General features: G+C 44.8%; 1 protein-coding gene and 1 long non-coding RNA gene across 6 annotated transcripts in view; one reads left to right on the forward strand and one right to left on the reverse strand.

Annotated features, from left to right (window-relative positions):
- Positions 1-16,093, reverse strand: part of RAD51B (RAD51 paralog B) — a 657,748-nt gene that overhangs the window by 40,689 nt on the left and 600,966 nt on the right. Inside the window, exon 11 of one of the 5 annotated variants that reach the window (XM_060098039.1) lies at positions 2,262-2,347. The exons of 3 other annotated variants lie outside the window; for them this stretch is intronic. In XM_060098039.1, coding sequence (XP_059954022.1) covers positions 2,331-2,347 — 17 coding nt within the window. In that variant the 3' untranslated portion in view covers positions 2,262-2,330. Of the gene's footprint in view, positions 1-2,261; positions 2,348-6,141; positions 6,608-16,093 lie in introns of those variants that run through there. One more of the 5 variants, XM_060098038.1, reaches the window with a different exon arrangement.
- On the forward strand, positions 1,678-8,445 carry LOC132489092 (uncharacterized). Its single transcript, XR_009531839.1, has 3 exons — positions 1,678-1,901; positions 2,083-2,158; positions 8,222-8,445. It is a non-coding gene; the product is annotated as an uncharacterized LOC132489092 (long non-coding RNA).

The following is a 16,093-nucleotide window of genomic DNA, read 5'->3' on the forward strand; positions in this document are numbered from 1 at the left end:
ATAGGACAAGGTTTGACCAATGATTTAATCAACAGTGACACATTCAGAGCTCAGGAAAGAGCAGGAAAATACAGGGTTGTTTAGATTTCCCTTTAATGAATTTCTAGCCTCATGTCCACTGAGAGGAATATGGAAATACTGAAATTTGAATGTAGATGGATGGGGTTGGGTTTTTACCACCATCTGATGAGGTATACAGGCGATGGTCTTTGATGAATAAAAGGCAAAGCTCAGTATCACAATTCAATTCTCCTCCTAGTTCTCTGGTTGATGTGTGAATTCAGACAAAGCACAATTTCTCTGACTCAGTTGAAATAGGGCAACACCACACGTGACCAGTCCTCCAAAAACATCACGAAGATTTGTGAAAACTGCCAATGAAGAGCTTTGTGCATCTTGCGAGGACACTACTGGCAAAGACCTTATCTAAACAGAGTCCTTCACTTGTGTTCTAAACCTTAGTCTGAAAGTAAATTGTTTGGCACGTATTATTCAAGGGTCTGGGACCAGGGCTCCCTGAGGCCTAAGGATGGGGGCCGGGGAAAGGCAAGGGTCTGAGATGGGGACTAGGGATCCCCACAGGGGTCAGAAAAAGGTCTGGGGGATTGGCGGAGCCAGAATACGTTCCCTTTCTGCTAGGTCAGTGTTCCTCAGCGGAACTTTCCCTTGCTTCTGTTGATGTCTGGTTTGGGGGAGAGGGAAATTGCTGCAAAGATTGGGAGAAAGAGCAAAGGGACTTGGTCCTGGTGGGAATGAGATTTTCTTTAGCTAAGAAAGGGTTTTATTTCCATTCCTGCTTCCATATCACACCTTCCCCAGTTTTCCTTCTATTCTCAAATACATGTTAGACCTCTTCCTTCCCACTCACTAGTCATACACCTCCGTGGCTGGGTATTTTTCTTTTTTTAATTAATTTGGTTGTGCCGCGTCTCAGTTGCAGCCGGCGTGCTCCTTAGCTGTGGCTTGCGGGCTCCCCAGCTGCAGCACGTGTGCTCCTCAGCTGCAGCCAGCAGGCTCCTTAGTTGCAGCTTGCAGGCCTTAATTGTGGCTCACCAGCTCCTTAGTTGTGGCACGCAAACTCCCAGCCGGGGCACGTGTGTGGGATCTAGCTCCCCAACCAGAGATCGAACCCCAGCCCCCCGCATTGGAAGCATGGAGGCCAAGCCAACCGCAGCACCAGGGAAGTCCCTGTGATGGCGTACTTTAACGGAATGAGAAGTCGGATACTGGAGTCCGGGGTTGAGGGATGAGCAATAATGGGGGACCAGGCTGCAACAGGGGAGATCCGGTCTATAGTGATGAGAAGGGGAGGTAGTAGCAAGAGAGTGAATGCGTATCTGTGTAGCAATCCAGTTAAGGGTACCAAGAGCACACTCCACTTCATCATCCATCTCACCCGCTCACGGGCGCCTCTAATGGAAGCTGCCTTGCCCACATCTGCTGCTGTTTAGGCAGCCATGCTTTCAGCTCCTCCTTCAGCCCACAGCGGACTGGCTGGCTAGTGACCAATGATGTTAACTGAGACAAAACAATAAGATGAGCCTCTGCCAATCATATTCTCTCTTAGGAATTCTAACTAGGAAATACCAAGGAAAAAAGCCAATGGGCTTGGAGTTGAAAGGCTGAGGTGGAGAGAGAGGAGCTCAAGAGGTTTGAATAAGCAGAACTATAGTATGTAGGGCAGGTCTGCTGGGAGAGAGAGTTGCCTTGGACAGATAGGCAGAGAGAAGCAGAGTCTCTAAGGAAATGAATCCCTAGGGTTGCCTTTGCTCCTCAAGGCTCTCCAATTCCAGACCACCCGTATCCTTAACAACACCTGTCCCCTTTTACCTAAGGTAACTGAGATTTTTCTCAATGGAAAGACCCAACTATAACTAACAGTTTGCACAAGTTCTGTGTAGGTAAGTTAAAATTGAATTATTATCTGAAGACATTTTCTTTGGGGAAAATGAGTAGGCTGGTTCCCTTAGCAAACATGACGTACCACCACTGTTTATTTGCAAGCATCTTGTGTACTTGAGATTAGGTTTTAGGCAGGAAATGGTGTGACCTAATTTTTCCCTTTGTTATTCTGATGTCAAGGCAGGTCAAGACTATGTTTCAGTCCTAAAGAAAGGAGATCTTGGCGTCTACAAAGAACTGGTTTGGTCTAAGAAAGGTAAGTCGTTTCTAAGTTACTAAGATTCAGGTCTACACATCTCTCTGAGGGAAGCTTTAAAACCATGAGTTTTTACCAAGTTAAAAGCAGCAGAGAGGTGTGGCAGCCATGTTGGTTCACCAGCGAGATCTCGTGAATCATTTCTCATCTCGGATTTCAGGGCTCAGGAGGGCTAAACTGGAAGGAAAACTGAGAGCAGCTCTTGTCAATACGAGACCTCATCTATTATGTCCACAGCCTCTTGGAAATGTCCCCCAGCAAGGCTGCCATCAGCACTTGACTGAAAACACATGGAAGCAGCCCACTCAGAGCAGGAATTCATTATTGGAAGAATAATAAGGGAAAGTTTTTCTTTTTCTTCTCTTTCTGCTGCTGGGAAATCTGCTTTCTGGAAAAGTCGCAGGGATTAGAGGGAATTTGAATCATGTCCGGTAACAAGGGAGGGAATGGAAGCAGAAGGGCATGTTTCCAGAAGCGTTTTCACACAAAGCATGATGGTCCTGGGCAACTCAAAGTGAGCTGTTCTATCTTAGACGTATTATTGACATCGGGCCATGGCTCCCTTTAACCCATTATCTTTTCCCAGAGTGATTAGTATCTGATAGCTTCAAGGGAAAAGTACCCAGAGTTAATTGGTTTTCCCCGGCTACTCCTCTTTTTCAAAAAGGTCACCTGTGGACTAAAATGGGCTGCAAAACTATTTGGTCTTCAACTCTCAACACTACCCTGTAAGTCTTTGACAGATGCCCAGTAATCCAAGGGAAAGGCACAAGGGGTGGATGTGAAAGAAGGAGACATTTGCCAGCTCCCTGGGTCTACAGTATGCAGCAGACATTACAAGTGTTTGCCAATCTCCGGTTCTCCTTCCATTCCAAATACAGACGAGGTTCCCAACTCCAAGGACGACATGACTGCTTGGTCATGAGAGAGGTGATGTGTGTTGTTTCTTAGAGGAGGCCCTTAATTGCCAGTGCTCAACCCCCTTCTCATTCTTCCCCTCCTAATGGCGAGGGTGAAGTGCATGTTGATACTGAAACGAACTACTGAATCATCACATGGAGGACAGCCTCCCGGGATGGTCTCTCAGACATGCACAGGCCTGGTTTTAAGTCACTGAGATTTCATGGGCTTGTTTGTTTAAGCAGCAAAACCAAGTCTGTCCTGACTTATGCCCGCTATTTATTGGTCATCTCTCCTCCCAGTTCTGTTTGGAGTTCTGGAGCACCTGTGCTGTATCTGAACCCCACCCTCATTGAAATTCAGAGAAGTAGGCAATGTGCTTTCTCTCGCACTTAGGATATTCATCTGAGAAGTGTGATGGACTGCTCCCTTCATTGGAGTAAAAGTAGCCTCTGGTGAATTCTGTAGTGGAATAAAGAGGGTCCTTTCATAGCTGTAGGACAAAAGTGATGGTGATGATATTAAAACCAAAGCTTGGGGAAAAAATGACCCTCCCAAGTGGTTCTAAGACCATGATTTTTAGGACAGAATCTGATATTTTGCACTTCCTCTTGCCTTCATTCCCCTCTCCTCCATTACCTAATCCTCATCACCCAACTCCAAAATACTCATTTGGCAATCCTGGTTTTGCAGGACAAACTTCTACAATCCCGTCCCTGAGCAGTAACTTTGCTCACAACATACAACTAAAAGTCACTAGGCATAGAGTTAGGCAATTCTGGGTTAACCCAGAAGTGTTCACTCCGTGGGCTGATAGGGACCACACACTTCTGAATCTTCACGAGGACCGCAGCACATCAACAGAGTAACTAGGAGGCTAGTACCATTAGGGAGACAAAAGTTGGACTTGGCGTTATATATGTATATGTACACACACACCAAGAAATGACTTCATCGCATCCAAGTTCAATAAAAGTAATTAACAACTCAAGATGCCTCTCTAGCGTTCCATGGGTGGTACCAGTTTGGCAGATTTTCAGCTCATGAATGCCACCTGTGTCTTCTTCCATGTGACTATTCCCTGGGGGCACCTTTCCTATGCATGTCTCCTCATTATTAAAAATAATGGTGAAAAGAGAAGGAGACAGGGATGGAACGTCTACCATATTCTCTTCAGTCACTTCTCCCATTGGAAGATCCATCCACCGGTATTGCTCTGATGATTCTTTTATTTGGAAAATATTCACTGAATTTCTATTATGTGTACAGTATTGTGCTGAGTACTTTAGTGAGGATGACTAAGAAAGGTTGTAATAGATACGAACAGAAATAATACAGGGGTGAGTGGGGAGAGGAAGAAGCAAGATTACCTGGGTTCCAATCCACATTCCAACATTTTCTAGCAAGAGCCTGAACTTTTCTTGCCTCCTGCCTCATCTGCAAAGAAGGAATGTGAAGTCCTACCTTGTGAAACTGTGGGGAAGATCAGATAAGCAGATGCACATACAGTGTGTGTGAGACACACAGCAGCACTGAGTATTGGCACAATGCAAAGACAGTGCTTAGGTCCTGTCCTGGCAGCACGGTTCGTGGTGAAACGCCTTGGAGTAGGAGGCGCACAGGGACTGATGTGTCTGTCAATCACTGGGGGTAGAGTACTGTCTTACTGTTTCCTGGGGTCAAAAAAAAAAAAAAAAAAAAGAAAGGCCTCAAGTAGGAAGCCATTTAATCTTTGACATCTGGGATCGAGACATGTTTTCCTCATACCTTTCTCAGATACTCCTGAGTGCCCAGGTTCATGTGTGAACCGCTTAGCTTTTCTTTCTTGGTGGACAGTGAAATTGCAGAGAGACTGAACTAATAGTTACAGAGAACAAAATTTATCTTTCTCAACTTTCGTTATAGTCCCTGGCTGTTTGAAAATAGCCAATTCATATTCAAGAATTCACGGGAAATGTACATTGAATCAGCTGCAAAAATTCAGCTTGGTTTTCACAAATGTTCTGTTGAAGACCACAGGCTCTCCAAAGGCACCTCACTCAGAGCGAGACAAATGACCACAGTCTGGAAACTCTGTATCCTCCACCGCTTCCAGGTCCATCAAAATCTTTCTTGCCCTCCAATGCCCAGCGCATTGTTTGCTCTCCAGGAATACCTTCCTTGATTCACTCCAGCTGGAGAAAATGTTCCTCCTTTGGCCCTTGCAGCCTGTGGCTTGGGCGTACATCTATAATGTTAACTTTATTTTATTCTGCTTTATATTATAGTTAGGAGTACACGAGTCTTTTCCATTCCTTGTAATACACATAGCCTATTTTCTGAGCTTTGCCTTAGCATTTGGTATGTAGTCAACAAATGCTGAGTTGTTAAAGGATTTTGTCATCCAACCATTCTTCACCGATTGGGTACTTTGTACACAGCACTCTGCTGGGCATTGACAGCAGACACGAGATAGGACAAGACTTGATTCTAGCATCCAAGGCATTTAAAAACCTCGGAAGGGGAGCAGATACAAAGTGATTCTACAGAAGGCAGCTTGAGTGTCACCGACAATCTGGGTAAAAGGGGTCCCCGTGCCAAAGGCTGGGAAGATCTGATACCTGGCTTTGAAGGGGCTAAAGCCCACAGCCTTGAAGCTTTGGTTGGAAACCTCACGGGAGAAGGAGGGGGTAGGCTGGGTGTTCTGCTAGAAACGACTAAATTATCCTATGGGTCACCAATTGATTTATTTGCTAATTGACTGGCCCAGCCTTGGGCTTTAGATCTAAAGAAATCATTTCATCCTTTATTAAATACTGCAGGAATCTCACTCTTTGTTCTGCAGGGCTCTACACAATGTACCAGTGAAACTTGAATTTACACCACAATAGGTGTACCACTAATGACCTTCCAAATGCCACTAATACCATACATGTCCCGTTTCTCAGTTGGATCCGAACCTGTCAGTGAATTCTGAGCCCATCGACCTCCCCCTGACAAAAGAGCAGACCCTCATGCCCATGCCCGCCCCCAGCTTCCCCCATCTTTCCATGATTTCATTTCTGAATCAGTTACTCTTTGGAGACCCCAATTCCTTTACACCTACTCTTTTTATTTAGTGGACAATACTTTATTCGGAAACGTTCCCTCCTGTAATTACAAATCCTGTTAGTCATCCTCCTCCTCTCTGCAGGGGGATTGTGGGCTTTAATTAATTAATGTGGTTAAACCGCTTTGAGGTGGCTGGTTGAAAGGTGCTATATAAGTGCAAATTATTATTATTATGGCTATTGCCATCCCATGGCGGCAAAGCCTACAGCCCCAAGCATCTAGAGACCCGAACAAAGGCCTCTTCATCTTCACCTTCCCTGCTAGGTCTGAGATGGCTGGCTCAATGGTAAGGAGGGGGGGTGCAAATCTGTTACCATCTCAACAGCAATCAACTAATTAATCCCCATTATGTTGGCTTCCGTTTCCTTCTTCCAAGCAGCCCGGTCCTGTTTCATTTCACAAATCATGCCCCCATCAGCTCTAGACAAAGGTCATAGTGTCCCTATGGCCTCTGTTGGTCTAAAGGAAAAAAAGAGAGAGAGAGAGAGGGAGAGAAAGAATGTTTGAAAAACCGTTGCTGTCATGAAATGCACTAACTTCTCACTAGCAGTCTAAATAAACCTCTCCTTCCCACGGCAGTCCTCTTACACACATAACCTGTCTATTACCCAGGGAGCCAATGGCTTTGCAAACCTGAGACACCCAGAAACTCAGCACAGGTGTGGGTCAAGGCCCCACAGCCCTGGCTTGACTGCCGATAGCTACAGACAAAAGGGGAGCCTTTCTGGGCTGGGTGGGAAGAGGTCATCCAGAGAAGCGGGAGCCCCTCTTCAGCTTCCTCTACTACCCCCCCTAGGTTTCCCCTGAGAAAGCCAGCTGCCATCTGTAGCCAGGAAGCCCTCACAAAGACCGGGGGGCCATGATTTAGATGTTTTGTGCTACACCTAGCATACCCCAGCCCTTAACAAATGCTCGGGGGTTCCACTACGATGGGAGCCATTGAAAGCAGCCCTGTGGGGGAGACTTGGCCTCTCGAGGGGGTGCTGCTGACCAAAATGCTCCTTACAAGGTTGTGCCCCAGACCCTTTGTTAGCGTGGACGTGGGTGAGCCTCAGGGGGTCATGTCTTCATCTGCCTCCATTTATCCTCCCTATTGAAGGGCTCCTTCAGGACATTGGTCAGTCTCTGTGGGAAGTGATTTGGAGAGCAACAAAAGAACTTGGGCCCTTTGGGGGGCCTTCAGAATTCAGTAAACATCTGGACACGGAAGGCCAGGTTCTCAAGCAGTCTAGCTGGGGAGATGTCAAAAGAGAGAAAAAGCTGTGTGTGCAATGCAAGCTTTTAGTTCTGTGGCAACATTTGTTGTCGAAAAACACAGACGCCCCAGTAGGTAGATAGGAAGATTTTTCAAAAGCTCCTCTATTTGTCAGTTTTTGTGAGTGCAGTGCACTATGTGTCAGTTCTCATGGCATGTGTGAGGAAACTGAAGTTTCACATGGCTAGGGAGCAGCATGTGATGGATCTTCTGATTCTGTATGGACTGTGAATAACCCAAGGTTGCATAAGCCTGTCCTGGGAATTGTTGTTAAGCATTTCTGTTATCCTTGAGATTTGTAAAGCACTTTTTAGTCAAGGTGATTTGTTGGCTTCTCATCATGAGCACATTTTAATTGACAAAAAAATGAAGTACCAAGGCTAAGTGATTTACACTTCATCACATGATAAACTTCAGGATCTGAACTCTTGACTCTCAATGTTCCCTTTATTGTTGAATCAATCCATTTAGAACACATTAGTCAGCATGATTCAACATTAGTCACATGGCTCTAATCAGCATTCCACAGCATGCCCAAATCTATCCTCAAACAGCAAAAGAAACTGGCTTCTGTCAAGAGACAATGGAATGCCATTTTCGTCAGTATTCAGGAGCTGACATCCAGTTCAAGTACCATGTCCTCTCAGGAACCTTCCTCAGTCATCCTAGATGGAATGAGTCTATTTCCTCTATCCTTTCAAATCCCATTGTTTGAACCTTGATAATAGGTGTGGCAGTTTGCTTTTGATTGCGTATTTTGTTTTTGAGCTAACTAGATTGTGAGCTACTAAAAAAAAAAGGGACCTTTTTTTTTTCAGCCTACCTCATCAGAGCACCATGGTTTACAAACGATAGATGCTTGAGAAATACCTGCTTAACTCAACTCACTGAAATGGAGCTTAAGTCATATTCCAGAAAGAACTCCAAGTCCTTTTGGAAGAGGTTTTCAAAGAAAATCAACAACCTGAATGGATTTAACATCTTTTGATGTTATTACCTGGGCATTTTCACAAATGCAAATTGTTAACTGTTAATTGTTAAAGATAGCCAAATGGCTCCCGGTTCTAAAAGAGGAGCGTGGATCTAGTCTAACTACAGGCCAGGCCTTGGAATAAAGTTTTTCTCTATAACCTTATTCCAACTGACATTCTGTTCCATGGCTTTTTGTTTGTTTGTTTGTTTGCTTTTTTTGTTGTTGTTTTTTTTAAGTGGAGACAGGAGAAAACATTTTGGAAAAAAAATGTGTTTAGTCTATGACTTTGGAACCACATTTATACCCTGCCTTGTGCTATAAGCACGAGTAACTCTTGTTCAAGTATCTTTCTTGAATAGTGCACAATAGCAAAACAGGTACTAAGTTTCTGCTTGGCAGAGGTTCTGTCTTGGGAGGGGGAACAAGACTTCTGGGTGCTGATCTTTGGGGGCATTACTGACTGTGACACTCCTCTGTTCTAGACTCTACCAGAGAAGGTCCTGATAGCATTTTAAATATATAACATTTTTTTCTTTTTTTAAGAACAGAAAAGAGTTTTATTTGAGCCAAATTGAGTACTAGGCTGGAACCCCGCTTTCCAGATAACTCTGAGAAACTGCAATATTTATGTTGCATTTCAACACTATGCAACAAGTCCCGCCCTAGGGTCTGTACTGTTGTACCCTGGGGCCTAATCTCTGCAACTGGGCTCTTCTGAAAGAAATGTGTCACTAAATATTCATCTCCTCTTCTCTCTCATGATAACAGAACTCCCCAAATTTAGGTGGGCACATGGCCACCGAGGTTAACAACTACATTTTCCAATCTTCCTTTCCATAGATCGGTAGATTGGCAGAAATAATATGTGTAACTTCTGGTTAATATCCTTAAAGGAAGGGGGTTGCCCTTTCCTCCCACCAAATCTCTACCCCACACGACTCCTGCTACCTGGATGCAGGACATGATACTGAGCTATTTTGGACCATGACAACAAGGGCAACATCCTAGGTATGATGGAGCAACAAGCTAAGAGCCGGGGCCCCTGCACTAACATGTGGGGCCAAGCTGCCATACCAGCTCTAGACTGCATTCCTCCACAGTACTATGTGAGAAAGCAGTCAACCTCTACCTTGTACACCACTGTTAATCTAGGCTGTGGTTCCACACAGCCAAATTTATAACCCAACTATACTTAGGAAATTTCTTGACGGATCACTGTATCAATGTGACTGTTCCATCTTAGCTTAGGATTTCGGGATTCAAGATTCAGGATGGGCCTAGAGTATCCCAACAGAGGCTCATGAAGCCTGAGAGATAAGTTGTCACAGGGGCTGCCATGATGGAAGACAAGGGGGCCCAAATTCATTTCTGATTTTATAAAAATCTTAGGAGCCCCAGCTGAGTACTTGGGGAATGGCTACAAACCCAATTTTGAGGCAGTGAACATCACTTCACCTTTCTGGAACTCAGTTCCCTCACCTGAAAATGAAGGTGATGAATGGAACGAAAAGATCCCTTTCTGGGAGGTGTATATAGTTAAGTTTAGGAGGAGTAGAATAATTTCTGTCAGTTAATCATGTAAGTATATGCATAAAGCATATGCACTGTGCAGAAGACCCCTCTAGAAGCTATGGAAACTTACACCCCAATGGCAGAGATAAAAGAGGCAGCCATAAATAAACACAAGAAGATTGCCCATGGAAACATGATGGTGAATTTATAATTATAGGAATTGGTCCCCTATCTCCAGAAGAAGTGTAAATTGGTAAACCTCTTGGGAGAACAATTTGAAAATATGTAGTAAAGATAAAAATGTGCATCCCCTGACTAGCCATTCTACTTTTTGATATATACCTAGAGAAACCCTCACACCTGCATACCAAGAAACATGGGCAACAGGATTCATTAAGTTAACAAGTAATCAAAATTGTTGTCAGTGGGGGAATGGATAACATGTGGTACATTCATACAATGGATATGGATACCTCAGTTAAAATGAAAGAACATGATCTATGTGTATCAACACGGATATGTTGCAAAAACATAATGCTAAGTGAAAAAAGCAAGCTGTGGAATGATCTGTGTAATAAACCGTTTATGAAAATTTAGGATGCACTCAAAACAAATCTGATGTTTGGATTCACATATATGTAGAAAAGTTTTTCAGAATGGGGAGAAGGATATACATCAAACCCTGGAGAGCTTTTACTTCTGTGGAGGAGTGTAGGGGAGAGAAGGAATGGACTTGGGATAGGAACAAAGGAGTTTTGAATTTTGTAAGGTTTTATCCCTATAATTTTTTAAAAAATCTGAAATTAGGAGTTTGGGATTAACATATACACACTGCTATATATAAAACAGATAAACAACAAGGACCTACTGTATAGTATAGGGAACTATACTCAATATCTTATAATAACCTACGATGGAAAAGAATCTGAAAAAGAATATATATGTATAACTGAATCACTTTGCTGTACACCTGAAACTAACACTGTAAATCAACTATACTTTGATTAAACAAAAATCTGAAAAGAAAAAGATAAAATATTAACATTTGTTTATTTCTGGATGTTAGAGTCATGGGTTTGCTTTATTATTTTCTGTAATGTTCAGTATTTAAAATATGTTTTCCACATTGAAAACAAAATCTCTCTTTGAGGCTAACAGTGAGAGGAAAAGAAAGGACCAAAGAAAGGGTCAGTGCGGGATGATGTCATGGAGGGAGGGGATGTGAAGTGAATGTTGAAAGAGAAGGAGAGCCTCTGCAGATGGGAGTCCTGCCTCTCTGCCCTGGGAAGCACCTCGTGGAGGGGCAGGCACAAGCAGCTCAGGACAATACGACAGGCCCGCTCTGCCCTCTCCTCTGTGACCTGTGCGAGCGAGTTCACTCTGCTCCACGGAATCCCAGGGCTCTCTGCCAGGCTCCCCAAAGCATGCCAGGCTGTGCCAGGTGTGTGGGTGATATTTACCAAGCAGACACCTCCATACCTGGATGGAAACAGACTGAGATTCTTCTGGGTCACTTTGAGTCCACTGGGCAGAAACATTTAGATGGGTTACTGATTCTAACTGAAATCTGATGAAATCAGATTGTGGTATTTGGGGAAAAAGAATTTTTCAATGAATCATCCAGTTGGCTCAGTGACTAAGAAAATGGGGTGGAAGAATGTAACTCAACTTTGTGACAAAGGAACAAACAGAGGAGATTAATGCCTTTCCAACATGCTTCGAAAGGTGGTCAAATAACCACTCTTGATTTTACAAGAAAGATGAGGCACATAGCTTTCCAGCTCTTAAAAAAATCATTGTTTCTTTGTTTTCTGGTTTATTCTGAGTCCCTATACTGGGTTATAGTATAGGGACTGGTTGGAAACACAGAAAACTAGCTTTGTTTCTAGACTTCTCTGGACCTATCTCAGGGTGCTCTGGGCTCCCCTGAGTTTCCCCAGCCCCATCCCAAGGTTTATGCTGCTCATTCAAACCTAAACTAATAAGAATAGCACCAGAATCCAGATTCAACCTGTCTTACCTGATCTTTATTTTTTTTAAAACAATATAAAAGCACATAATTCTGTCCTGTTGAGAAACTAAGTCGTTGTCCTCTATCCTGTTCAAAACAACTTGGTTTTCGTTTTTCAAACGCCTCCTAGATTCCTAAGGAAAAGGAGAGTGTAGGGCAAGGGAAAAGTGCACAAGAAGAAGCCCCCCTGAGCTCACCTCTGCCTTTTCCCTGGCCAACCCCTCCTAGAACATCTCCTCCTTCGCCAAGTCGGCAGGCCTTTATTGCCTGGAGCCCCATGAAAGCCAGGATGACTCCGGGAGACCCAGGTCCTGGGTTTTCCCTTTGCTTCCTGTAGCATCAGCAACAGCCTGGCTGCTTTCAAGTACAGAATCTTTATTCCTGGCCTTGACAAAGAGGTCCAGGGACCCCAGCTGTGTTCTGGGTGGCACGACATTTGGGGCTTGCTGGGGAAGCAAAGGACACGACCAGAACAGATGTGGGTCAAGTTGGAGTTCACTGTAAACGCCCCTTTCCCTTCTGCAGCCATGCGGTTCTGTGGACCCACTCCATGCAAGCCGATTCCCGAAGCCAAGTCCCCGCTTTTTCCTCTCCACTAGGTCCCCGCACCCCTTAGCCCCTCTCTGGGCTGGTCAAGCCTCTAAGCTTTCCCACTCAGTGAACAGCGGGATTTCATGGTGAACTCTGGAAACAAAAGGAAAAATGGATTAAAGGGATCTTCCCCGACCCCCTCCACCTTTCCCACTTCAGTTGCACAAAATAGCTGAACTTTCCCCCTGCTGGGACCTGGCCCCTCTCAGAGTCTGAACCATCAGGAAGTTGGGGGCTGTGAGATCCCTCTCCTTTGGGGCCCAAATGTTTCCAGGGTCTGGGGCTCAAGTATTTCCAGAGTCTTGGGCCCAACAAGAAGAGGCCAGGATCCCGGACCAGCATGAGGACTGACAAAGAAGATGCAAACAGCACGGTATTACCATGGTAATAGCCTGAGCCAGGCGGCCTCCTGAAGATGCTGGAGGGTGGGTTTTCTTTCTTTTCCTTTTCTTTTTTTTTTCTTGCCAAAGGAGAATAGTTCCGCTTTCTATTTTACTACAACAATAGCATGGACCGGCTCCTTCAAGTGTTTAAAAAGCAGCCTGAGAAATCTCTATACCAAGCCCCTCAGTCTCTCCAGCCTGCCGTTTTATTGTCCCTCCCATCCCAGTGAACAAAGGGGCGGGAAGGCTGTAAGGCCCCCAGTTGTCGGCTGTTCTCAGCGTCCTAATCCTTGAGAACCGGGGAGGGGAATGGCCTGTGGAGCCGGTAAATCGAATGTTGCCCTCACCTTTTATTCCCTCCCTCTGCTCCCGCACTCAGGAGCTCTTCAGGTAGTATAAAACCTCCTGGTTCCCATATCTCTTCCCTCTTGCGTCTCCCTTGTAAAGCAATTATACTCCAATAAAGATGTTTAAAAAAAAAAAAACAAACAACTCCCGGTTCGCAGGCTGGTAGGAATCTTGGGGCTTGCTAAGGGGATGAAAGGCACCCAGCGATCATTCCCACACTCACGAACAGCCCTGCTCCCCACCCAAAAAACCAGCGTAGCCCGTTTGGATTATTCTTTACTGCCACTTCAGGCTAGCTCCATTACAAAGACGGAATGTTGAGCCACAGTGGCTGGGCTGGCAGTTTCCTGTTTAGTTGGTACCACAGGAGCTACCCTCCCTCTTCCAGCCCTTCCCCTCTCTGTCTTTATGCCCCTCAGACATGGCTTGCATACCCCTTCCCGGAGCTGTAGGTACCAACCTCCATGCCACCTTAGGACTACTGTGCTAGAGCAACCCCTCACACAAGAAAAGCTTCTTGGCCTTGATATCTGGTACCTTTCCAAGGTTATCCCCCAGGGATCAAAGGTTTCTTTGCTTTAAACCTGGGGAATGGTGCAGGTGTTTTTTTAGCTCAGTCATCTGGTAAGACTGGGGGCAAAAATAAGCTTTTATGTTCTGGTTTGTGGAGATCTCAAGGGTAGAACTCTACTGAGCTAAGTGAATGATAAGTATACCATCTCCTTGGAGAATCAGATACAGGGGAAGTGGGAAGGCCTTTAGAGATCACCCAGGCCGATGACTGCAATCCAAGTAAGAAGAACATTTTGCACTGCAACCTCTGTACATAAACTCATAAACCATGTACACACACACAATCACACAAGAAATATCTCATGAAACAGTACAATATGTGTGATATGTTATTTTCCATTCTCTATTTCTTTTTTCTTCTTTTAATGCTGGTTATGATTCCTTAATTTTATTTCATGACCCACCAATGGGTTGCAAAACAGTTTGCAAAGCACTCAATCAAGGCCAACATTTTCTTTTTCAAGCCGACACAACCAGGATGCTAGAGATTTTCTCAAGAACCTACCAGAGCTGGAATGGAAATCCAAGGTGGTCTCTCTAATACAGGAGGGATCCCCATTTTTCTGAGCGTCAGAGCTCCTTTTTGTTTCCCCAAAGCCTTGGGAGCACATAGCCAGAGGGGAGGGAATGCCCAGAGGTTTGCATTAAGTGGCATTGCTGACAGGGGCAGAGAGTTCTGCCACCTCCAAAAAACCTCAGAGAGGAAGGTGTAGTTTCAAAAGCAAACAGGTGAGGCTCTGAAAGCTCCCAGACATTTTTATTTACTGGTTGGGATTCTTGTATCATCAGACACTTTCCTGAAGGTTTCTCTTTCCTGGACACCCAGCTCCAGGTCAGCCTCCTTTAGTAATCCACTTTCTCCCATTTTCCAACTATTTCTAATAGTCTTTCTTTGCAGTTTCTTAACCCCTACCAATTCATTGTAGTTCCAGTTTCTAAATACTTTCCCTAAACAATTTCCTCTTTCCTGTCAAAATCATGATCTCAGCAATGAGAGTCAGAGAGGCAATTCTATGTATCTTGTTCCCACAAATATTATCCAAAAGTTATCCAAATAAGACCATGCTTTCAAATGTTATTTACCAAAATGCCGAGTGGTCAAGATACAGGCACCATATCAAGGCTCTCCTACAAGCCATCTGGGCAGAACTGGCCCTTTTCCTCCTGAAATTATCTTGTAATCTTCCATAGAACTTCTTGAAATCTTCATCTAAAATTGCTATTTACTAGACTTCTAATCTTTTAAGAAACGCTCTAAAAATGAAGAGCCAAAGGGCACACTGTGCACTGGGTAAACACAAGTCCAGCTTTCTGATTGCTTATTACTTATACACCCTTAGAGAGTCTGTAACAAAGGGGCCTGCTGTTTGCTTTGCTTAATCTGGTCTTAAAATCTCTGCTTCTTTGTCAGAAAACAATATTTGCAATTGTAAAAAAAATATTTACCAAGGAACTTAGATAGCATAAGTCAAAGGCTAAGAGTCAAAGGTCAGTAGTTCTTACTCCAAATTTCCCTGAACCCGATTCCCTGCTGTGGAGCTCAGCTGCACCAAACAAACACGCTGCTTTCTGGGTCCATTAAGAAGTGGACGTTTTAGAAGGAGAGGAAAAGGAAGGCTGCACCCTGTTCCTCAGTCAGAAGCATGAACTGTCTAGCCTGCCCCACAAAAGACCTGCTAGGTCTTTGCAATGCAATGTGTCTCTGTGGGGATATTGTAAGGACTTACCCTGTTTCACAAACTTGGGAAAAATACTCAGCTTACAAAACCTAAAGGGCAGATATTCCTCCCATGGACAAAAATGACAATATGCTCCTCTGTGGTTCCGGCTAGATGGGCACCTACCCGTCTCCTGGGGTAGGGCCTCCTGCCTGACAGCAGGGGACAGACGTGTATCCTGAGCACTTCTGTGGGGACCCTTCTTAATCTACAAAGCTGTCTGGGACATCTGACCCTGTGGGCTAAGTTCAATGGGGTTTGAATTTACCCCCTCCTGTTCACTGTTTTCTGCAGACCTGCCATTGGATGCCTTTCCTAACCACCCGAGGACCCAGCATCTGAGAATGATGCCCCTCAATCCACTTTTCCCCCAGTTTGTTGAATTAGTTCTCGGTTGTGGCCTTGGGGGGCTCTACCACGAGCCAGAACTCAGGCCCGTGTCACAAAGTGCAGGTCTGCAAGGCCTGGTCCCCAGTCGGGACTTGAGCACAGTGGGAGGAAATGGCGTAACCAGAAGGGGGCCGAGGAAGTAGCGCTCATGAAGCCGTGACGTTCTTCCACCCGCTAAGTGAGAAGGCTCT

The sequence above is a fragment of the Mesoplodon densirostris genome, chromosome 4 (genome assembly GCF_025265405.1).
Source record: "Mesoplodon densirostris isolate mMesDen1 chromosome 4, mMesDen1 primary haplotype, whole genome shotgun sequence".
NCBI classification, from domain to species: Eukaryota; Metazoa; Chordata; class Mammalia; order Artiodactyla; family Ziphiidae; genus Mesoplodon; species Mesoplodon densirostris.